We start from the raw sequence: 25,376 nt of genomic DNA, 5'->3' as shown, positions 1-25,376 counted from the left end.
AAGAAACACCCAAATTTAATATAGAACAGTTTTTTCATTTTACGTTTCCTAAAGAGGGCTGATAAAGCAGTGGCCGAAAATGTTAGAATATTGAATTTGAGTGTTTCTTTGCTGGAAATTTTGCAATTAGGTATGATTTTCTACAAGTACAGTTCCAGTTTTCTGATAAAGTTGTTGTTTATTCTTTTGTCTATAATTTGCTAGAATAGATAACATTGAATACTACTACTATAAATAGCAAATTTGAATTATTAATAAACATTTAATATTTTTCATATATTTAATTTACTTAACCATCTACATTGGTATTACTATTTACAGGTTTCTTCATAAAAAATAACATTCTGTATATTTTGATTAAATGAATATGAACATATTAAAATGCTTATCTGACTTAAAAATAATAAAAATTAAAGCTTTAATTTTTTGTTCTTCTATTCCTTTATTTTATAATTAGTTTTATTCAGATTAATTTTAATATTTGTATATTCATTTGTTAATTTTAATTTAATCTATTGTTTGATTCTGCAACATTCAATGTTCTGTAGCAAGAATTTTCTGTAACTGAACTTTGTTTAAAAAGGCCAAAATCATTATTACATAATTATAATAAAGTATTTGTCTACCTGATAAAGCAGTTCCAATATCTAATTTTAGAATGTGGTGCAAAAATTTTTGTAATTTAAAGAGATATATATGCAAAAATTCATTTATTACTGTATTGCACATTATTGCATATGTCTGAGTATTCTATTGATGGGGTGATCACAATCCCATTAATAGAACACTCAGACTTCACTAATGGTAATTAAATTCAGTTAACTTCAATATTTTACTGACTTTTAGTCAAACCTTAGGTTAAAAAAAAAATGCCACTGGAACTGTATAATGCTCAAATAAATAACACCTAAATGCAATTTCCAGCAAACAACAAGTAACAATTTACTGGTCAAACATTTTTTGCTAAAATTTATCATCCCTCATTAGGAACAAATATAAAAAACAGTTCTATCATTCAAACATTGCTGCATTCCAATTTTTAAACATTCAAAAAGGTGTTCAATAGAGACAGTGATGCACAGTCTACATCATGAATAAAATAAGCAACATTTACAAAATATAATATTACAAAATGAAATTATTAATATTAAATTCTGTGGCAGTCAAAATAATATTTCCAGGCTTATGGTACTGGAATACAATCTGAGTTGATGCAGTTTTCATTCCTGTCAGTTATATAAATTTCTAAGACCTCCAACGATTGTATGTCATGTTGTAATTTTCACCTGTTGGGACGATACTACCCTTTTGTATAGGGTCTTTGACCACAAAGACCCTATGCAAAAGGGTAGTATCATCCTAACAGGTGAAAATTCCCAGTTCAGCAGCATAACAGGCAAGAGAAGTGTTAAAATTCACCTTTGCTGCATTGTATTTGTGGTCATGTAATCTGGCTTGAAGGGATCTGTATATGGATCCAATGTATTGTGGCCGAAAATTTGACCAGTAAATTGTTACTTGTTGTTTGCTAAAAATTGCATTTAGGTGTTATTTATTTAAACCTTTGGCTTACAAATATTCTTTAATTTTGGAATTATGAAGATAAGTTTCATCATTGCAAATAATCAAGATAGAATAGAACATATTTTATTAAATAGCTTTGTTAGTTTAATGCATAGTTTTTAAATATTTGGAATATGATATATGGGCTGTACACTTTCTTCAGACTCTACAATGTTAGGATCAGGCCTTGACTAGATTAAAATAAACAATAATATTTAATCCAGCAATTAATTATAATTAAATAACAAATGTTTTCATTTGCATTTATTGCTCATTTACATTTAAAATCTGGAAACAATAAATTCTGCCAAAAATATTTATTAAATTATAATTAATTGTTGTTTACTCGATATTGTAAAGATTAAAATTTATCAAAACAAATTTGATTTTTTGATTTAAATATAATTGTATCATTTCATCATGCAAATAATTCAGATATTGAATAATTAATTGCTACAGTATTTATTACAAAATATTAATATCAGCTTTTAATTCTGATTTTATATTTGGGCCTGGCACTCAAAAGAGATCATTCGTAGCATGTGTTACACTGCACATCTTGGCTTTGGTGGATGTCCTTGTTAGTTGGACCTGTCCATAACAGGTTCAACTAACAAGATAAGAAAATTCCATTCAGATACCTCAGCACAGATCTCCAAGCCCTTCCCACCCAACAAGACGGGGACACAACAGGGGGTTCCAGTAGCATAACTAAATTTCTTTACAGGAATCAGTCAGCCTTTGGGAAACCAGGTTCCTTCCAAGAAATTTTGGAATAATAAAAACTTAGAAATGAAATGTAATTAGACACTTTTTAATATAAAATTTGTGAGAGTATAAAACGTGAGAACAAATCATCACATAGAACTTTAGTGATTTCTTCGAAGGGAGAAATTTAGAACAAGCGTGCTTGATAGAGCAGATGCTTAGCAGGGAGAATCCACTGATCTCAATAGGGACTAGACAAAGACAACTATCCAAATTAACAAGATAACCCTTTAATTTTCCTAGGAGCATACAGTACTTCTAGGAAAATAATAGTCACAGGAATGTACTGAGCCTGACAATTTAGTATACTGAATATCATTAACATCAAATCTCCCGACAATATACTGCTCAAAATTTCCGTAACGTGAAGACATAAAACATACCGACAAATGAGTTTGAAGTGTATCTCTTCCTTTTCTTCACTCTGGGCAGAAAACAGTTCGAAATTCCAAAATCTCCACGCTGACTTGGTTGTACAGTCTTGTTCCCATGCAATTTCACCACCACCACTACGTTGCTTCTTCCCCATCCTCTCTTCATTTCTGTTCTCCTTCTCCCTGAGACACACCCTCCAATAAAACTCCCACTCTCAGTTACACACCCCAGAATTACACAACTCCTCTCCACAGAGTCAGACCCATCATGTGGAAAAGGTGGGGGCAAAAAAAAAACATAAGGTACATATCACCCCACCAAAAAAAATATATATATTTATGTAAATATTAGTGTTTATAACCATGATGGAGTTGCCTGAAGTCAGGGACCGGTCTGTTTCTGAAATCATAACGGGAATTCACCCTATTCTGAAGATAAGCTGCGTCACTCTCCTTGCTGTTCTCCTCCGTAACATGATCAGTTTGGCGAGTGATATACTCCTGGGACACCTGTGACCTTTTAAAGAATGGGATGTCAGCTTCCTCGGGCTCCTCCTCCTCTACAATAACCGGGACAGGGCGGTTCGGCACCCTGGCTTTAGCCTCCTTTCCATTCGAGAAATAGGGTTTTATTCTATCAATGTGCATGATAGCCCTGGAGAGAGTCTCACAATTTTCAATTTCTACATATATGGGCTCCATGACTCTAGATATCCTGAAAGGACCAGAGTACTTTGCAAATTTTTTTTTCCTTCTTTCTTATGACAGACTTCAGCCACACCCTCTGGCCCACCACTCTGGCCCAATGTTAAAGAAAGTTTCATATTTCATGTGTGTTAAGTTATTGTCAATTATCATGGAATTTTCATTTTAATGAACAATAATTTGAAATAATTCAATTTTATGTCAGGTTGGCCTCTACTAGGCCCCCCATAACAAAACTCTGGCTACGCCCATGGCTATCAAAACCTGTGCAAATAGTTGTTGACAGAAAACATACATGATCAAAATAACAAATTTGTTAACAATTGCAAATGAAAAATTGAGGTGCTTAAAAAATATGTACAGTACAATCATATGCAATGTTTGTATCCTATAAGCACTCTTTGGAGTCTGGAAGTATAAACAAAGTGTTAGATTTGTTAAACTTCTATAAGATTGTGATAAAACAGGTTTAATTAATTCATAGAATAGATTATGTGAACAAAGAGCAAAGATTATGCTAAAAAGGAGAGAGTAAGGAAAGAGGTCACTGTGATTTATGGTTCCCTAAGGGGTTGCCCCCAGCACCATCAACCTTTTTATTAACAGAGAAACATGTTACAAAACTGCCATGACTCAAGACAATGTACACATAAACATTATATTCAATTGTATTCTAACATAAAGAATATGTACAACTTATAACACAGCACAAAAGGAAGTAAAGTGGAATAGATTATTTGATGAAGCCACTTAATCTTATATTGTGCCTAGTATGTCTAGGCTTACTTTTGAGGGGGCACACCAGAGAAATACGTGGTATGATCCAAAAGTTCAGGGACTACAGTAATGTATGACAACAAAAGCATGTATTTGAAATTACAGCGTATGAAATTGATTCTATCAAACCTTTCCTACGTGTTCAGGTTGATTTTGCCCATGTCACGTGATTAAACAGTGAGTGCTGTTGTTTTCTTTTGGAGATAGTTACCTTTGTTTTGCGAAGTAATAAATAGAGTTTCAAGAACAGTGCTGCAACATTAAATTTTGTCAGCATTTAGGTAAAACACCTATAGAGACTTTAAAATTGCTAAGAAAAGTGTACGGTGATTTTTACCATGGCGAAATCAAAGGTGTACAAATGGCATCGATGTTTTAAAGAGGGCCGAGAATCCATTGCAGACGATGAACACTCTGGCCGACCTTCGACTTCACAGAACGAGGAAAATGTTGAGTTGGTCTCTCAATATGTTCGCAAAGATCGTCGCCAAACCCTTGAAAAAATCGCTGCGGCTACTCACTTATTAAAGACTAGTTGCCAGCATATTTTAACAGAAAATCTTAACATGCATCGAGCAAAAGAAAAGTCATGATGGAGGTGTTTTATGATTCTCAAGAAATTGTTCATTCAGAATTTGTTCTCGAAGGCAGAATAGTAAACAAGGAGCATTATCTAGACATTTTATGTCGTTTGAGGGAATTCATTCGTCGTAAATGGCCGCAGATCTGGCAAAGTGGAGACTGGTACCTTCTGCATGACAACTCAAATTAATGTGCTTCTACACCCCGCCTATTCACCGGGCATAGCCCCGTGTGATTTTTATTTGTTTCCATCAATGAAAAAGCATTTGCAGGGATGCTGTTTTGTGTCATCAGATGAGGTGAGAGCAGCATCGCAGGAGGCCTTACGGGAGGTTTCAAAAAATGGCTTCCAGCAGTGCTTCCAGAAGTTATACGAGTGCTGGCAAAAGTTATCGTTGTCCAAGGTGATTACTTTAAAGGTGGTTATTCATCGGCAATATAAACTTTTTAAGGTAAGAAATTTTAAGCCAAGTCCCCGAACTTTTGGATCATACTACGTATTTTGGTAATTAGTGAGGTATTTGCCAAATACAACAAAAACTTTTCAAACTACTTAGAAAAACAAATTAGGATTTATTTTTTATTTATTTGTACGCTATTATTTTCCCTACCATACATACAACATACTATATTTCAATGAAACATGAATTATTGAACTGTTAGCAATAAAAAGTTCTCCCAATAGATGATCATGACCTCCAGAAAAAATTCCCTAGTTACACTACTGTTCATTTCTTTAAAAAATAGTTTTTCAAGCTCATAACTTAAACATGCATAAATTTATTTTTAAATTAAATATGCCTACTTTGGCATGCAGAAAGAAAAGGTTCACCATCCCTGCTCTAGAAAATGCTTGAATGTTAAAACACTTTTATAAAATAAAACTTGATATCAAAATGAAAATTTTAAATATTTTAAACTTTTGAAAAAATGCAAAAATAAATGTTTTAATTCTGATTATTATTATAAAACTTTAAAATCCAGAAAATATAAATTATATTTTATTCTTGTACAAAATCAGCTCAATAGTTTATCACAAAAATGCAAAAATATAATACAACTGCTGTCTATTCACATGATGAAGGCAATAGAAACAAACATGAATAGTTTACATGGAAGAAACATTTTAAAAAATAATCAAATTCATAACAGTCTACATTAGAGGTCTCAAAAATGGTCAATATTGACCCCAGTGATCAATTACTGGAGGTTGATTAAAAATGGTTTGTTTAGACTAATGGATTTATGGTATATAATTTATGGTATATAAATTAATTCAGAATGTTTTTCTTTGACTCTTTTTTTTTTTCTGTGAGCACTAAGAGGGCCTTTTTAATGAAGCCCATCATGGGTTTAACCAGGCCCACAATGGTGTAATTGGGTGGTGAGGGACATGTCCTGACCATCCTCAAAAAATTCCTGAGAGTTTTGTTTACCTATCTGTACTCATTCCTGTAAGATTAGTGCAAATCTTACTGAATTGTATCTGAGGAAGTAAATAGATCTGAGGAAGTCTTTAACACATTACATATTTCAATTTTCTAGACTTATTATACCATCAGTAAAAGGAAGACAAACTTAATTGAACATAATTAATAATTAATTTAATTGAACATATAATTGAACACAACACTAGATAAGAAGCATATCAAACAATATTACACATTTATTTGCTATATATATTTATATGCACAGAACACTGTCAAAGAAGAGAAAGTGCCAGCGGTTTCTCAGCTTACATATCAGGCAGCAAGCCCTCGGACACTGTGCTTGACACACCCTTTACAAGCTATGGTGAGACATGACATGACAATTCCCCAGTCCACCAGAGTGGTACGCTGATATCTTAATTGCTTGGCCATCCAACCTGACAGTTTAAGACATAAATTTGTATACTAAGTAGATCTTTTCTGTGAAAATAATACTGCTTAATAAAGGCTCACAAGATTATTTATTTATTAATTAACATTATCATCAATTGTATTACTGTAACAAAACAGAAGAGGAAGTCAATAAAAGGTCATGGAATCCTTGAAGGAATCATTAGTCAAAATTGTTTGAAGACCCATGGTCTATATGGAATAATTGAACAAAGAGTTCACTTCTAAGTAATAGACTTGAAGTAAGAAGTTTATCACACCTGATTGACTTATCATGTTCCACTGATTTATTTATTTATAGTTTCAAATATATCTCTCAAGTCAATAATAAACAAATATTCAAAATTTATGTTTCTTATGACTTACAACTGAATAGTAATAATCATGGCATCACCAAATCTACTCTTTGTAACTAAACTTTTTATCTGATTGGCAGTAGTTTCAGTGAAGAAACATTATTAATTGATTTTTTTATTAAATAAACAATATAAAAATTGATTATTTACACCTATTACTGAAAAAAGAGAAATACAGTACCAGTACCATTATCTGAATCTGATTTGTTCCTGAAAAAGATTCAAATAAATACAGTATCAGGATTTCAGATATTGGAAAATGTTTTCCACTGTTTCTTATAGAAAATTCTAACTTATTTCTGGTTCATATGAAAACCCTAGTAAATTTTCCTAAATGATATAAAAATACAGCAAAAAACTTGTAAAAAATAGGTAAATTGACTTATTAGTCCACATTTTCATCATGGTATTAAACATTACAAATTTCAATTATCTTACTAATAAATGCTCAATGGGTTAAAGGATATGTTTGTAAACAATAATGCAATAAATTCTTTGCAGAAAGGCAACTCCATATTTATATCATCTTTATGACACATGGCCAGCAGTTCAGTCTACCAGAGATCTGGGATCTGGACACATTAAAAACCCTAGAAATTTTTCAGGGATGCTCCATCCCAGATATGCCTTGCCCAAAATCAAGCCTATTGTGGGTCTGGTTGAATCCACAATAGGTTTGATTAAAAAGTTCTCTTAGTGCCCGCAGGGCAGAAAGAGTAAAAAAAAAATCCTCAAGACAAAATGCTAATAATTTCTAAAGTCATTTATTATTTGACAAAAATATTTTTCAAGACTATTAAATTTCATCTTCAGATCCAAACAAAATAATGATTTGAGATATTGATTGAAAAAGACAGGATAGTTATGTGACAAAAATTTTTAGAAAGAGTACATATGTCCCAATATACATTATCTTAAATTCTAGATCTGTGGGAGTACAAAAGGGCTGTGTGGAGGCATTAATACTTTTAATATCTTTATCTTGTTCACTTTGTATACAAGTGAACAACAGAATTTGGATAGTGAGATAGTGGTATCTACAGAGATTTGCCAAGAAGAGGGACTAAACAAATTGCTTGGCAATCCTATTGATGTTATAGAAAGAATTTTTGGAGGCTAGAGAAGAAGACTGGGAAAAATCTGTATAAGACAGTTTTTGATATGTTTTGAATCAAGAAACAAGAATAGATTCTTTTGACAAGGCAGGAATCTATAAGAACCTTCAGAGGAAAAAGGGAGAAAAGAAAAAATGTATGTAAAGGCCACTGGACACAACTTGAGGAAAACTTCTTAATTAGGGGACATCAGAAGGACAAGAAAGACAAAATTAGAATAAGCTTAGCAGCAGTGATGTATAGTAAGAACATAGAAGCTGAGTGGGATAGAACTAAGTTAGACACAGAAGTTAGAAAAAGAGAGAATAACTCAATGGCAGAAAAGATAGAGATTTACAGACAATGTATGAAAGATGTAATAGTCAATACTAGGAACATCAATAATTTTTCAAATGTGTAGAAATGGTTGCTAAATAAAAAAGTTTAATTAATAAAGGTTACCCTTGTACAACACAGCACATCTACAACATGATTTTGTTCTAATATGGTTCAAAAATTTGGGAAATCCTCTATACAAAATTTCACAATATTTAAGTGAAAACTCCTTTATTCAATATTTTTTAATTCAAGCATGCATGTTATCTCAAATTTGCACATGGATTTTAAAATATTGAAATTTTCAATTTATTTTGTATCTTTTGTCAGGTTTAATGAAAACTGATAGTACAATTTTTTTCCTCCTTGTCCTAGCTTTCTTATCAACCAGATGTCATTGCTGTTGCTTTTAGATTTTAGCCTTTAAGACTGTCACTGTTTTATTTTTATAGATTAATCTTCATATTTAGTAAAATTTATTTAAATATTTTTAGGAAAGTGTTATTAAGTGTAGGTAAGTAATCATTAGTAAAAATGATGAATTGAATACATTAGTATCTTGGTATTCAAACTTCCCAACTCAAACAATTCGTTATTTGAATACAAAGTCTGGAAAACATCGCTCAGTCCTCAAACATGACCTTCTAGAACAAATTTTCAATTAATAACATATTTTTATTTTCTATTTTGTCATGCACAAAAAAATTTTTTGGTAAAAATTTAAAAAATGAAGACATTGTTGATCATTATGATAAAGATCAACAAAAAACTCAGATAACAATACTTTGTAAAATGAAAACACCCTCGTTTAACTAAAATTAATATTAATGTGTATATATCAATTAACTGTAATATAGTACAGTTAATTGTTTATTGAAAATAAGTTATTGATTGCTTTAATAAACATATTTCTCTTAGTGCTTAAAAAGAATAATATACTTTTATTAACTTTTGTAGCTTAACCTGTATTTTGTATTAATCTCGTTTCATATAGCACGGATTTGCATAACACTACTTTTTTGGAACTAACTACCTTGTTATACAAGGGATATCTCAGATAAGGCTACAGTTACTATGGGTGCAAATTCTGACAAAATTTTGTTCTGACGAATTCGTCCAAACAAACAATTACCTGTTTTCCAATGAGAGTGTTTACTTTGGCAGCAAAGGGCATGTCAAAACACGCACGCTGTAGTCAGAGCCATTTGAGCGTTCAAATGAGTTTGATTTTTTTGTGCGTTCTGACGTTGAATTTTGAGTGTTTTGGTTTTTTTCAACATGGATATTGATAAATTGATTAGTCTTGTGTTCGAGAATAGGTGTTTGTGGGATATGAAAGACAAACTATCACAACAGTGATATTTCTTGGCAGAGATAGCTCTCATTCTGAAATACTCGAAAAACTTTTGTGGGTTGTTCCACAAATCTTGATATAACATTTGGAACTCTCCCTTATCATCTGTTGTGGAAAATAAGTAATTAACATGCTCTGTTTTCCCACCATGTATCAACAATAACTTAATCAACGGACTTTCAAGAAAATAAAACTCATCAAGTTCATCCATTTTGCTGGGAGGCAGAAACATAATGACTATCAGAAAACACACACAGTGTAGCCACCTTGTTCTGACAAGGATTTCGGATGTACTCGTCAGAACAAAATTTTGTCAGAATTCTTATCCATAGTAACAAAGTAGTTTTCCGTAGCATAAAGTAGTTTTAGAAAAACTACTTTAATTTAACTGAGAGGATTCTTTGGGTCAGTTGTAAAAAGTGTTGTTCTGCTATAAATTTAAAAGTTCATGTAAGAGTATTCAAAATCAAAATGTTCTTTTTGTTTCTTTTGTCTTCTTTTTATAGTGTGAGTTCAATCTTTTGAATGTAACAACTGTTGAACTTTGAAAAAGATATGAGAGAAGAGACTGTTTTACCTCTGGATTGTTTACTCTCTGGTGTTTTGGTTTTATTTGTGTTTATTTTATGTTTGTTATAAACTCAGAAGATTGAGCAGAGATCCAAAAGAGCTTAGTGTATGAGGATCAGTAAAAAAGAATACCTCTACAAATAAAGCAGTGAATTGTAGGTGTTTTTTTTAGTAAACAGATATTTATTTTCTAGTCTGACTTCAGTGCAACAATTTTGCTTGTTACATATGTGAAAATAAACAAACAAAATAAATAGTGAACCTGATGTATTGAACTGTTAGGAATAAAACAGGATAGGCAAGACATACACTGCAAAAATAAACTTAAATGTAAGTTAGAATTTTATTATACTATTTGGTATGACTTGACTTCCTTTTTTTTGTACAGTTTCTTTAGAGAGCCAATGTGCTAAACCTCTTAGTGTCCATAGGAGAGAAAGGGCTAAAAAAATGAAAATTTGTATAAAATAAATAGCCAAGAGAAATTCTGACCATAAAGGAAACCTAATAATATACAAAAAAATGTTCTAATATAGCATTTGGTCCTAGACAAGATGAAGATGAAATGATGTTATCTGATAAAAAGACAAAGAAAGGTAGTAATTTTAATGTTAATATAAATTAACATTAAAATTACTACCTAATTTTAATGTTACTACCTAATTTTAATGTTAATATAAATTAACATTAAAATTACAAAATCATAACAAAATGATTAAATACCTGTTTAGCTTATAAATGCAACCCAACTGTATACAAACTACTCAACAACAATAAGGATAAGATTGAAGATAGCAAAACTCCTGGGGTATACAGTATACCATACCACTATGACAAATTCGATAGAAGTCTAACATATATAAGCTCAAAAAACAAATCCTTAGCACAAAGACTCAAATAGCACCAATACAATATTAGTAAAAACAAATAAAGTACAGTTCTAGCACACTATGCAAGCAAGGAATGTCTCCACAATGGGCAGACTCAAAGCTTTTAAAATGCACATTCAATAACCATAAACAAAAAACCATGGAAGCGTTTGAAATATTTGCCACAACACTTACAGGAAGTTGCATTAACAAGAGAGAATCTATATCCATATTCAAGGCATGACAATCTATGTTGAATAATCCCTTAAAAAACAGCAGTGACCAATAATACACACAATAATAGCAATTTACATCTTGCCAAATAATTTAATTTTTTAGTTTTTCAGTTATATTATTTATTAGAGGCATTTTAATAATTTTATTCATAATTGTTCATTTAATTTGTTAAAAGTATATTAATCTCTATGTAAATTTAATATATTTTTATTACTACAAATACTTTATTGTAATAAGAAAAATCTTGTTACAGGGGGTTGACTTTAGAGAATTGCAAAAATACAATTATTACTTATTGAAACATTTTTTAAAATATCTTGTTACATAAGATTTGTTAAACATAACATATTAATCATTCAATCTACATATCATATTTCAAATTTTTTAAAACATGAACAAAAAGTAATGAATATTATACATCTTACATAATGGAATTCTTTCTAGATTGGTTCCAAAATTTCTTCTTAATTTAAATCAAAAAACTCTTTTAATTTAAATTTACATTGCGCTTCTTCATTCTTTGGACACTCAGTGAGAATATAATAAATGTTTTATAAAAATGATTATAAAAATCAAGTAGAACTCGCCTATCCGCTGGCAAAAGAAGTTTAATAAATTTAGTGGTAATTATATCCATTCCAGGAGCTGTTTTCGTTTTTAATTTACGAATTGATAAATCCAGTTCTTCAGTAGATATTGGAATATCTAAACTTTCATTGAAAGAAATTTTTATATAGGCATAGGAGAAACTGTAATTTCTGTAAATTAATTTGAATTCTTAATTTTTAATAAATTGAAATAGATTTTTGGCTTAACGATATTGACTGAATGCCGTTGATAATTTTTTTTTTTTTTAAACTGAAGTAATGCTTTAGTTATTTTCATTCTTAAATTCATATAATCTGAATCATACCATAGTTTTTTGATCCTAATAATTTCGAATTTCTATTCTATCTTGTTTTATCATATTCTTTTATTATATTTACAAACTTAGTATATTTTTCAATATCTTCAGTTAATCTCTCAACCAATAAACAGCTCATCCTATCACTGACTTATTCTTGATATCATTAATATTGATAGTCAGTTATCATATTCTTCGATATAATATAATTAATATGATATGAATCTTTCAATCCAAAGTGAGAACTAACAGGAAAATAATCCGATAAGTCACAATTTAGTACTTGAATTTCCGAACTTAATCTACTAGAAATTCTAAGCATATAAACAGATCAATTGTAGAACTTCCCGAAGTGAATACACAAGTAAATGCAAAAGAATATACCTTTTCAATACTGCTATTAAGAATATATAGTTGAGCTTAAGTCATTATTTTTAAAAGGTCATGACCCATTTTATTCTGTTTAACATCACTTAAGACCTTAGGAGTTCCAGTTATTTATTACAAAATGGGAGTCTTTTTGATTGGACGCAATATCATATAAACTTTCATTATTATTACGTGCAGCAAGCAAGGGACTTAATAATTGAGTCACCACAAAACGTAAGTCTTAAATAGGAGTGTTTAAATTGATCATATGTCATTGCGGAGTGATCTCAGAAGCGGAATACGGGGTAAAAGAATCCAAGTATACCAGCCCCTCCAACACATAGCTATACGTCAAAGAATAATTGCCAAACAGTATAGTATCACCTCGGAGTTTTGGATATTTACCTGCTTTCCTTAATTCGCTCAAAAAAGGAATTAATTGTTTACGTCTTAATCTAGATCTTTTTATAAGGTCCTGTGAAATTTGAGTTTCTTTCCATACGTTCGATAGGTTTTGCTGTTTCATTTTTATAAAACTCGAATATATGTAATCTCTTATTTGAGTATTTTTAATAATTAATTTAATTGTTGGATACTGTGATTTAGTTATTGGAATAATCGCTATTAAATCATCCATTGTAACTTCATGTAATTCTAATGATTCATTAATAAGATTAAACACTTCTAACTTGGTAGGACAAGTTTTACTGGGATATCTATATAACATTATATTATTGCGATGCTGCACGTTAACCATATTGTCCATTCGATATTGCATACTTTCATTTTCTATTTTCAAATTAGCAATTTGTTGTTCAAGATTAATTATTTGACTATTCATTTTTTGATTCTGGTCTTTAGATTCTTGGATACTATTACGAATCTGGTCCAAATCTTCTTTGATAATAGACATTTGACTTAATATTCTCGTATTAGAAACATTAATTAATTCAGAAATTTTATTCCATAGTGTAATACTTGATATATCAGATGAATTTTTTCCTGGTGAAGAAGATAAAAAATCAAATGGCTCACCTGATAGTTGTGAACTTAGAAGTGTAGTTTCAGGGTTCGAACCTGCATTTGCAGAGGATGGTTCAGGAGAAGTTCTTTCAACAAGTAAATTGTAGTCAGTAATTAACCTAGTATTAGTGGTCAAAGCAGATTCCTTTCTACTAGTTGATTTAGACTTTTGAAGTGGTGGTCTTCCTCTTTTAATTGGCGAGCGTTGCATGTTAATTATATTGATAGATTTTCCAACAATTATAATGTTAACACACAGCACAAACAGTAAAAATTTTAACGTAAAATTATTTGATAGGATACGTTCTTTACCTGAATTTGAAGTGAGTAAAAAAACGCGCCAGCAGCTTCGGCAGACAGAAGCACCCCCAATTTAATATATTTTAATTCAAGACAATTATATCAAAGAAAACCAGTGTTATTCCAAACTTCAAATCTGCTATAAACATTCAATACAGAATTCTGCTTAACCTGACATAGGTCAATGAGAGTAGCCAAAAATGTTCGTTTTTAATCAGTAAATTGCTGGAAAGTGAGAGGAAGATGTGAATTTTAGCATCTAAAACAAACAAAAAAAAAGGAAAAAAAAAAAAAGACTTGAAGTATTGCTTTAACTTTACTATTGCTTTTGATTTACATCTACAATAATATACATTTTGACTTTCCTTTATTTACAATTTGCTCCTTGCTGGTTCAGAATTTTCATTTTTCATCTTCAAAATTTCTTCATTGAAGGCTTCCTCATAGATAGCTTAAAATTTTCTAAAAAATTGATTGTATTTTCATCTACTGTAATAACATCAACTTCCTCATCAGAAATATCAGTAACATCTGAATTTACTAAGTTTTTTAAACAAATGGGTTTATGAAGAGTGTTGGATTCTTTTTCATGCAACTTCTTATTTTCCATATCTGATCTTGCAGATTTTGAAGAATTAGATAAACAATTTATATTTTCAACACTATTTAATTTATTTGATGTTATGTTAGATTGAGAAGTCAATTGAAAATCATTTTCTTGTAAAATACATTTTGTTTTATCACTAGCATCTAAATTGTCATATTTCAATATCTGTTCATTTTTTACGACATTTCTTTTATCATTACATACAAATTCTATCAAATTAAATTTGGTATTATTCTGTGAAAAAAAAATTTATCATTTATATATATTATGTATCAGATATATAAAAAAGTTTAATGATAATAAATTTGCAGGTAGGACTGGCTCTAGACTTTTTGCTGACCCAAGCAAGCAGAGTTGTTAGCTGCCCCATATTTTTTAAAAATTAAATAAGTTGTATTTATCTGAGCTATTTTAAATACAAAATAAAATTTTTTAAATTACATTTTTTAATTTTTATTACAATTTTTTAAATATTTTTTTATAGAATTATTTTGCTAAATATCACCCTTGAAAATATGCCATCTTGAGCAAATGCTTACTTTGCTGGTCATGTAGCCAGTCCTGTGTAGAAGAAAAATGTTTACATTTTAACATTTTTTAAAAAAATATTTATATTTAATAACATCAAAATTAATAATAGTTTCTTATATATTTTTTAATATAGTAACTTTGAAAATTGATAAAATAATTTCTTAAAATGTAGAAAATTATTCTGCCAGTTTTCAAAATTAGTAGAAAATTTTTAAATGTATGTTCTACCAGTGGTGCACTCAGGATTTAATCTTGGGGAAGCCAATTTGAATGAATAAATAAAAATTTTAATACAAATTCAATAAAACTCCCACCTTATGTGACCATTAATTCTTTAGTTAATGGGTAAAATACATGACACAAATATAAATTAAAAAGTAAATTTTAATTAGAAAAAGATTTTTAGAAAATTTTCTACTGGTTTCCCCTCTTTTTTTGGAGGGTGCCAGAGCCTCTTACCTCCTCCTTTGTATGCACCACTGTATTCCATATGCAAACACACACATACCCATGTACAGTACAATTTTACTTAAAGATATTTTTACATAAAATTTATACATGAAGAAATAAACTCTTAAATTGTCAATCTAACAAAAATATAAGATTCACTAATATAGTTTGATAAGCAAACTTTGTCACTTTAAAATTATCTCTCACTGCTTACTTAATTATAATAAATTATCTGTTTGGAATGAAAAATCATTAATAGTGCCTTTACAAAATAAACTAAAGTTAATATTTCATTAAAACTAGATTATTCAAATTTTGATAAATACTGTATATCACATTATATTGTTATTGAATTAAGATATTTACTTCAAAAAAGTAAAATAAAAACAGATAAATTATTATTTAAAAATGATTTAATTAACACTCAACCAAACAATCACTGTAATTAATTACAGTGATCGTTTGGTTGAGTATCAAGGTATTGGGAAGTTTATTAAATAATTTAATATTTTATTTATATTTCTATAATTAAAGTTTAACTTACAAATTTTATAAAAAAATAATAATTTTTAAAATAAAATATCAATACATAAAGCATTGATAGTAGAATGATCAGGTTATTTGAATGACTCATTCAAACCTGTAAAATTCTTGCAGGTTCTTGTTTACTACTATCAATAAAAGGAAATAATCATTTTATTCCAATCACCTTTAAATCAGACTTATTCACAGCTTATTTTAAACCAAGGATTAATCTTTACCAAGGAGGTTCCTACGAATTCTATAAAAGTCAGTCTTTTTTCTTTCCTTCAATACTTGAAATGTATTTCATATTTCTCAAAAGTAAAAGCCTCTTCAGTCTTTGAAGGGGAAACCCATTATTTTCTCTAATAAAAAATTTTTTTTTAATTAGAGTACTTTTGAGAAATCTAAAATACATTTCAAGTATCAAAGGAAAGAAGAAAAGACTGACTTTTATAAAACCAGAAAAACAAAATAGTACATGAATACTTAAATACCTAAAAAATTTTCTTCATAAAAACCACTACAATAGAATCCTTCAATATTTTTGGATACTGTTTGAAGCCTGCAATAAATACTGAAAATTAAAAAATTCACTTTTAAGCCATCTATTAACATTTTGGAGTCTTGATCAAATAATTGCAGATTTCAATTAATAAAACAAATTTATTAAGCGCTCGAATACTGTACAGAGTGCCGGCAGTACCATGCACGTGGTCAGACAGACTGTCCGGGAGACAAAGACTAAAAACTAAGGGCACGGTAAGTATTGCCAGGTTGGCCACATACTCCCTCCCCAGTGACAACACTCAGGAACTTAGAAGGGAAACATACAGTTTGTCCAGAATGAGTCGTCCATGGAAAAGGTGCCTGGATTTGCGTGGTCTCATCCAGTAGGTGGTCGTTTCTATCCACAGGTCCATTGTCACTGTTGGAGAATGGCGAAGGGGTGGTTGTAACTTTCAGAAAGAAAGCGGGTTTGAGGCGGTCGATTGAAACAGTTTGCTCTTCCTCGAGGTATATCTAAGTTGAAGTGTTTCTCTGAGCGTCATAAGACACGGAAAGGGCCATCATAGATTGGTTGTAATGGTTTGCGTGATGCATCATGACGTACGAAGACGTGTGAGGCAGTCATCAACTCAGGGTGTAAAAATATATTTTTAGACGAGTGGTGGACATCTCTGACTGGGCGAATCGACCTCATGTGATCTTTTAACCTGCAGATCAATGTAGGAAAATTATTGGCAGAAGTAGTCTCATGGTCAGCGAGGAGATCAGAAGGCAGTGCAATGGGTTCGCCGTACGTAATCTCTGCTGCTGTAGTGTTATAATTGGGGATGACATAGGATCTTAGCCCCAAGAGGATGGTTGGGAGTTTAGAAACCCAATTATTGGTCAGCTGAGCTCTCAGAGAGGACTTGAGCTGACGATGCCACCATTCAATTTTTCCGTTTGCGGCTGGGTGGTAAGCTGTTGTCTTAATGTGGTTAATTCCCAGGGCTTTGGTGAGGTCAGCAAAAAGTTGGCATTCAAACTGGTGACCCCTCTCAATGGTTATAATATGTGGTATGCCAAAGCGTGCAATCCATGTAGAAAGGATTACATTGGCTATAGTCTCAGCTGAGATGTCTGCCACCGGTATGGCTTCTGGCCAACGTGAAAATCTGTCTATGATTGTTACTAGATAAGTAAAACCTTGGCAAGATGGCAAGGGACCCACTATATCAATGTTGATGTGAAAAAAACGGTGATCGACTTGGCTGTAGGTCCCCACTGCACTGTTAGTGTGTCTTCCTACTTTGACTTTCTGACATGCGATGCAGGTTTTAGCCCACAACCTGACATCTTTCCTCATTGATGGCCAAACAAAGCATTTGCTGACCAAATCCACTGAACCCCTCATTCCAGGATGTGCTAAACCATGTAGTGAGTCAAAAACTAGTCGGCGGAACTGTTCAGGTACATAAGGCCTGTGTTTACTGGTTGAGATATCACATGTCACTTCAATTCCGTTTTCGAGGCAAACCTTTTCAAATTTCAGTGAACATGTTTGTGACTGTTGAAGTTGAGCAAGCTCTTTGTCCACAGCTTGTGTAGGGACAATATCTTCCAGGGGTATTCCTGTTGGGAGAAAAAAGAGCTGATTCTTGAGCAGACATCTGCTGCTACATTGTCCTTCCCTGGTATGTACCTGATATCTGTGGTAAATTGACCTATGTAGTCTAAATGATGGAGTTGGCGAGGAGATGCCTTATCTGAACGCTGCTGGAATGCGTAGGTTAGGGGTTTATGATCGGTATATATTGTGAAATTCCTGCCTTCTAAGATGTGGCGGAAGTATTGCATGGCTGAATATGCCGCTAAGAGTTCATGGTCGTATGTGCTGTAGTTTGCCTGTGGTTTGGTTAGTGTCTTAGAAAAGAAGCCTAGAGGTTCGACAATGGAACTATTCCTCTGTCGAAGAGCTGCTCCTATAGCAAAGTCTGATGCATCCACCATCAGCATCATTGGAAGGTCAGTGGAAAGATGGGCCAAGAGGGTAGCACCTGCTAGTTCCTCTTTGAGTTGTTCAAAGGCTGCAATTGACTCTGGGGTCCATTGCACTTTACGTTTGTCTCTTTTCCTGGTGTCTTTGCACAAATCAAAGAGAGCTTGTTGTGTGTGTGCCGTGTTGTGCAGTGAACGTCTATAAAAGTTGACTAGCCCTAGAAACTTTCCGAGCTGTTCTATGGTATCTGGGCATGGAAAGTTTCAGATGGTTTGGACTCGCTCAGGCAGGGGTACAATTCCTGCTTGGGAGACGTTGTAGCCCAGGAAAGAAACCTCCTGCACACCAAAAACACACTTTGACAGGTTGATGTTAATGGCGTGTCTGTGCAGCCTTGTGAACAGTGTTCTTAAATGAAACAAGTGCTCCTCTTTTGACTGAGATGCGATGAGAAGATCACCAAGGTATGAGTAGACAAAGTCTAATTCACGTAAAATATTGTGGATATATCTTTGAAATGACTGGGCAGCATTGCGTAGCCCAAATGGTAATTTTAGAAATTCAAATAAGCCAAAGGGTGTGATCACAGCCGTTTTTGGAACATCCTCTGGTGACACAGGTATATGGTGGAATGCCCACACCAGGTCTATTTTAGAAAAGATGGATTTGCCTCTCAGTTGGCAATTGAAATCTTGAAGGTGGAGTATCGGGTACCGGTCTGGTATCGTGATAGCATTCAAGGCCCGATAGTCCCCACAAGGACGCCATGAGCCGTCCTTCTTTGGAACAAGATGTAGAGGGCTGGACCAGCAACTTTTGGACTGTTGGAATTCCAGCTTTGCCTGTGCAAGCTTATCAGGAGGGAGTCGTCTTGGCTTAGCAGTGACTGGAGCTCCTGTCGTGACGATTGTGTGGTAAACGTTATGGTCACTAACTTGTTGGTATGTAGGTTGTTCCTTCAAGAGGTTGGGAAACTCCAAAAGAAGCTTGGAATACTTCTGTTGGGGTGATACCATTAGCACAGTTTGCTGATTAGTGGCGGTGGTAGTTCCTGGGGTTGCCAAGTGAGTGAGATTATCTCTCAAGCACTTATTCTTTAAATCCACAAGAATGCCAAAGTGACGTAGAAAGTCTGTTCCTATAATAGGATGTACGTCCGCTAAGGTAAATGGCCAGCAAAACATCTGTCAGAGTCTAATATCAAGTTTAAGGAGGCGCTCCCCATATGTAGGTATTATGGAGCCATTAGCTGCATAAAGTTGACGATTACTGATATGTCGTTTTTCTAGGGTGGTGGGAGGTAAGACAGAGATGTCTGCCCCCGAGTCTACCAGGAATCTGCAACCAGTGGTAGTATCAAAAATAAATAAGTGATTGGATGTTTTCTCCCTGCCCCTCTGAGTGGCAGAGAGAGCGGGGCTTAGTCGTTTCCCGAGGCTTCCTTGATGACACGTTTAAAAGAACAAGGTGGGGTGCACTTCATGGCATTCGCTTTGAATTTGAAGTGATACCAACAAACATTATAACCTGGTACATTTGGACTGGGAGAGCGCCGTCATCTCTCTGAGCGTGATGAGGAACGTGCTCGTAACTCGTGGATCGAAATGGCAAGTTCTGATACAGCTTTCTCCAAACGAGAGAGCCAATCTGTTTGGTGTGCGGTTGCACCACTAGTGGAACAAATGTCTGTATTAGGACTGGTTATCTCCATAATTTTGTCAGCCATAGTGGCCAAGGTATGGAGACTGTCTTGCTTGGTCACTAAAACTGAACGCACGTTGTTAGGCAACCTCTGTAGAAAGAGCGTTCTAAGGAATTCGTCCATTACTTGTGTACCGGCCAGTGCCCGCATTTCTCTAAGTAGTGCCGAGGGCTTTTTGTCTCCTAGCTCGATTTCTAGGAGTAATTTTTTTGCCTTCCTACTTTCGGATTCTTCGAACTCGTTGATTAATTGCGTTTTTAGGTCTGTGTAGGGCGTGCTCGTCAACGGTTGGGATATTAGATCGGCGACCAATTCGGCTATTTCACAGTCAAGTGATCCTAGTACATGGTGGTATTTCATAACCTCTGTCGTGATATTAGAGACAGCGAATTGTGATTCCACCTGTGTGAACCATACTCTAACATTCTTTCTCCAAAAGGGTGGAATTTTCACCGATACACGTGCTACCTCGACGGGGTCTTTGCTCTTGCTCATGATGGAAATATATAATATAAATACTCACAGAATTGGCTAAATAAGTTCTTGTGATCACGTCCTGTTTACCACTTTGGAGTCTTGATCAAATAATTGCAGATTTCAATTAATAAAACAAATTTATTAAGCGCTCGAATACTGTACAGAATGCCGGCAGTACCGTGCACGTGATCAGACAGGCTGTCTGGGAGACAAAGACTAAAAACTAAGGGCACGGTAAGTGTTGCCAGGTTGGCCACAACATTTTAAGATACCATATAAGTGGATCTTCTCCGTCAACCGTTCTTTTCCTCATTTATGTAGTCTACATATATTATCTGCACCTTTAGCACAATGCAAGACTACTTTGTTTGTTTATGTTGGTAGATTTTTTGCAGAAAGATTGTTTAGGTGGCAGTTTTAAAATATTCTTGTAATATTTTGCATTTCTGTTTTTATGAGAAAATAATAGTGTATCTTCTCAATCAAAGAGTGAAAGAAAATGTTACTTTTGCAAAATCTGAAATGCATTTCAAGTAATCAAGGAAAAGAAGAAGAACCAACTTTTACAAAGTACAATATGAACATCCTTAGTAAAAAACAGCCATTGATGTGATGAGATTGCTGTGAATAAATCTGGTTTAAAGGTCATTGGAATAAACCATAAGAAGCAAACATTATAACTGATTTTAAATCACTTTATATTTTCCACATTAAGCATAAAAATATGAAAGTCCAGAAACAATTTTCAAAGTTACATTACTAATAATAAAATGCCTTAAATACAATTAAAATAAGTTATCAATTTAATGCTATTTTAAGTTATAAAATTATTTAATAGCAAAAATGTCAAATAAGTGTGCTCTAAAACTGAAACTCTTATCAATTATCCACCATGGCAACAAATCAAATACATAATCTAAATAATTCACTTAATTGTCTATTGTCTTTTACAGCATATGATAGGAAACAGCACAACTGTCAAGTGCAGTGTTTCTAAATGGAACATGGGATATAGGATTTTTATTTTAAGTTTCATTGGATTATTAATTAGAATTCTAATTAGAAAAACTTTTTAATTAGAAACAGTAACATTATATTTTCTTTCATCATCATAGTTTAAATTCATATTCTGATATGTTAAACATATCTTCAAAACATTTCTTAAATCAAAAATTATATAAAGAAACATCTTTAAATATTCAAACATCTATATGTCTAATATTTTAAAATTCTTACCGGGTCTAATTCATCCATCTCATCATTTCCTATGTTAGAGCTTTCAGAATTCATTGAAATTTTGCCTATAATATCTCTATAAATTTGATGCTAAAAGAAAAAATTAATTGATAAACATTTTGAAAAAAAAACATTCATTTTGAATGTTTTCAATATATCATATACATTATAATATTGTACAATGAAAACTTATGTTATATTATCCAACATTCAAAAAAGATTTTTTACTGATCTTTTTAATCCATTTAATCCATCCATCCCCAAATGTCATGAGAGACAGTGAGTAAATCTAGGTGACAAAAAGAAGCAAGAGGGTAGCAGGGTTGCTGGAGATAGGGGTCTGACCAAATGATGACCATAGGTTAGATCACTGATAACCATTCTCTTTCCTCTATTAAAATGGGCAAGAAGAAACATTAGATTTAATGGTTTCAAGATGTGGAGAATAATATAAAGTAAAAACATAAACTCTGAGGTTCATAGAAAAGCATTTCTACAAATATTTTCAAGCCTTTCTCACGAAAAAAAAATGAGTTGAGGTACTTGGGTACAAGTTTATGGTACCAAGTTTATGAGTGGTTCAAAAAAGTTTAGGAATCACTGATTTAGTTTCCAGTAGTCAATTATGATTTATCAAAATTGACAACTGGAATCTAAAACACAAAATATTATAGTCAATCAATCAGTAAGAAAGTAAAATAATAATTCATAACAATAAGAATAAGAAAAGTAAGATACACAAATATCAGTTACAGTAAAACCTTGATTAACTGAGATCATGTTATAGGAGGTGAACCTGTAAGTAAATACATTAAGTGCATAAATACTTCAGTACTGTACTTTTAACCTTGACTGTACCAAGAGAATGGCTGTGTCCATAGTGTCTTTATTTTTTTTTAACTTTTACTGCCTTGTGCCTTACGTCTTTTCTTGCCCCCCTTCGCCACATGATGGGTCCGACTCAGTGGAGAGGAGTTGTGTAATTCTGGGGTGTGTAACCGAGGGTGGGAGTTTTATTGGAGGGTGTGTCTCAGGGAGAAGGAGAACGGAAGTGAAGAGAGGACGGGGAAGAAGCAACGTAGTGGTGGTGGTGAAATTGCATGGGAAAGTAAAGACTGTGCAACCAAGTCAGCGTGGAGATTTTGGAATTTCGAACTATTTTCTGCCCAGAGTGAAGAAAAGGGAGAGATACACTTCAAACTCATTTGTTGGTATGTTTTATGTCTTCACATTACAGAAATTTTGAGCAGTATATTGTCGGGAGATTTGATGTTAACGATATTCGGTATACTAAATTGTCGGGCTCAGTACGTTCCTATGACTATTATTTTCCTAGAAGTACTGTATGCTCCCAGGAAAATTAAAGGGTTATCTTGTTAATTTGTATAGTTGTCTTTGTCTAGTCCCTATTGAGATCAGTGGATTCCCCCTGCTAAGCGTCTGCTCTATCAAGCACGCTTGTTCTAAATTTCTCCCTTCGAAGAAATCACTAAAATTCTATGTGATGATTTGTTGTCACGTTTTATACTCTCACAGCCTTATGGATACTAAAGTATTTTTCCCCATGTCCATTGTGGGTTTGGCCAGTCCCAAAACAAGTCAGAAACTGAGGGATGAAACTCGACAAATTCAGATCAATCCCCCCATGAAAAACATGTCAAGGTGATTGCAGAATATTGTGGTAAAGACGAGAGGAAGGGCTATAAAACCAAAAACATCTAAATAACTTTTTAAAGAAAGTTAAAAAGTACATATTACATTTAACATACTGTATAATATAAGTAAAGACCAGATTTCAATCAATTTAAGCTAATTATTCAAATTAAAAATTTAATTTAAGTAAATAATTTAGAAAAATTATTATTAAATTAATACTAATATGAAGAGGCCTACTGTCTACCTTCAAAATCTTTAAATAAATTCCTCATATCAAGCTTAAGTTGATTATATGTAGCATTGTTGAAAGAAATTTAGCTTTATTCTCAAAATATTTTAAGAATAGGTCTTTTAGAACATTGTTAAAAAAATACAGTATCATTTATATATTTAATGCAATCTGTATTCAATCAACTAATTGATACAATTTAGTTGATTGAAGTCATCTAATTTATAAACTATTTAAGATAAAACTATTAAAATAAATATTTGCATGTTTGAAAAATGAAAGAACTACAATATATTTATTTTTCTAACAAATTTACTAAAATGATTTTTATTGTTGTATAAATAAGCTCTATTATATGAAGCCCTCAGGGACATATAGTACTAACCCTCAAAATCATGTTTCTGAGGTAATTGAATTCAAATGTTTGAAAAAATCCTAAAATGAAAAATTCCAAAATAATGAGATGACAGTCACATCTAAAGGCAACATTTGGAGAGCAAAAATATCAACACCCAACTATACATACAATTTTAGGACTTTATCAAACATTCAAACTCTCTTACTTCAGAGACATGATTCTGAAGATTAGCACTATACATCCCGAGGGCTTCATACATTACACACATTTCAGAACATTTTGTAGTAACTAGTATTAAATAAAATCTTACCAAGCTGCAATCATCAAAGTAATCAACATAATCATCTAAATTTAACTCAATTGTATCATTTTTAACTGAACTCTCAAATTCTTTTAGGACAGTAATAAAGTCAGGCTATAAGAAAAAAAAAATTTGTAAATAATTATGAATTAAAAAAATTAATTAGGATATAAAATATTTGTTACATTTTGTTCTGTGTATTCATTCAGTGCAGTAAATAAATGAAAATCATCAAATAAATTCAGGTCAAAATTGCCATCCTAGGAAAAAAAGTTAAAAATTTTAAATTAAAAGCAAAAAATATAATTTTAAAAAATTTATATAAATTTTATTTTCCAACTTAAATTAAATGAATTATCAATGAAAAATTGAGGATTATTTATTGTTTATATATTTATTTTTATAAATATCATTATTTTTCTGCAACAATGCATAGTCACTATTTTAGTTACATTATATTTAACCCTGCATTAGTGCACTGAGTTTTTTTTTGGCATTAGTGCAGTGGGGCGTTTGTCCACCCCGACATTTTTTTGGGTCCATAAACCATGTGAGTAAAAATTCATAAAGATTTACTCATTTATTTGGTAAAGGCATGTGTTATTATGCATATGATTATATTCAAGTATGATTACATATTATATTAGTACATTAATCCATGAAAATAAAAAACAACATTTATCAAAACTCATTACATTAGATCTTATTATTAAACCAATAGTAAAAATCTAAATTGTTTTTTAAGCATTTTTGTCACT

General features: G+C 32.1%; 2 protein-coding genes across 2 annotated transcripts in view; both read right to left on the bottom strand.

Annotated features, from left to right (window-relative positions):
- Positions 1-11,925: 11,925 nt before the first annotated feature.
- LOC111625319 overlaps positions 11,926-25,376 on the bottom strand; it is a 15,056-nt gene continuing 1,605 nt past the window's right edge. Inside the window, exons 2-5 of the mRNA XM_023368444.1 lie at positions 24,804-24,878; positions 24,628-24,732; positions 22,075-22,164; positions 11,926-14,902 (exon numbers count right to left, since the gene is read on the bottom strand). Coding sequence (XP_023224212.1) covers positions 14,477-14,902; positions 22,075-22,164; positions 24,628-24,732; positions 24,804-24,878 — 696 coding nt within the window. The 3' untranslated portion in view covers positions 11,926-14,476. The remainder of the gene's footprint in view (positions 14,903-22,074; positions 22,165-24,627; positions 24,733-24,803; positions 24,879-25,376) is intronic.
- Positions 19,489-22,068, bottom strand: LOC111625326. Its single transcript, XM_023368453.1, has one exon. The coding sequence runs from the start codon at positions 20,854-20,856 to the stop codon at positions 20,215-20,217; it is 642 nt and encodes a 213-aa protein (XP_023224221.1). The 5' UTR covers positions 20,857-22,068; the 3' UTR covers positions 19,489-20,214.

This window comes from Centruroides sculpturatus, unplaced genomic scaffold, assembly GCF_000671375.1.
Source record: "Centruroides sculpturatus isolate CEXI.00-Female unplaced genomic scaffold, Cexi_2.0 scaffold428, whole genome shotgun sequence".
NCBI classification, from domain to species: Eukaryota; Metazoa; Arthropoda; class Arachnida; order Scorpiones; family Buthidae; genus Centruroides; species Centruroides sculpturatus.
This window is presented reverse-complemented; position numbering and strand designations above follow the sequence as displayed.

Excerpts from the sequence above, each read along its gene's own strand:
- LOC111625326 (XM_023368453.1), bottom strand. The coding sequence starts at position 20,856 with ATGAGCAAGAGCAAAGACCCCGTCGAGGTAGCACGTGTATCGGTGAAA.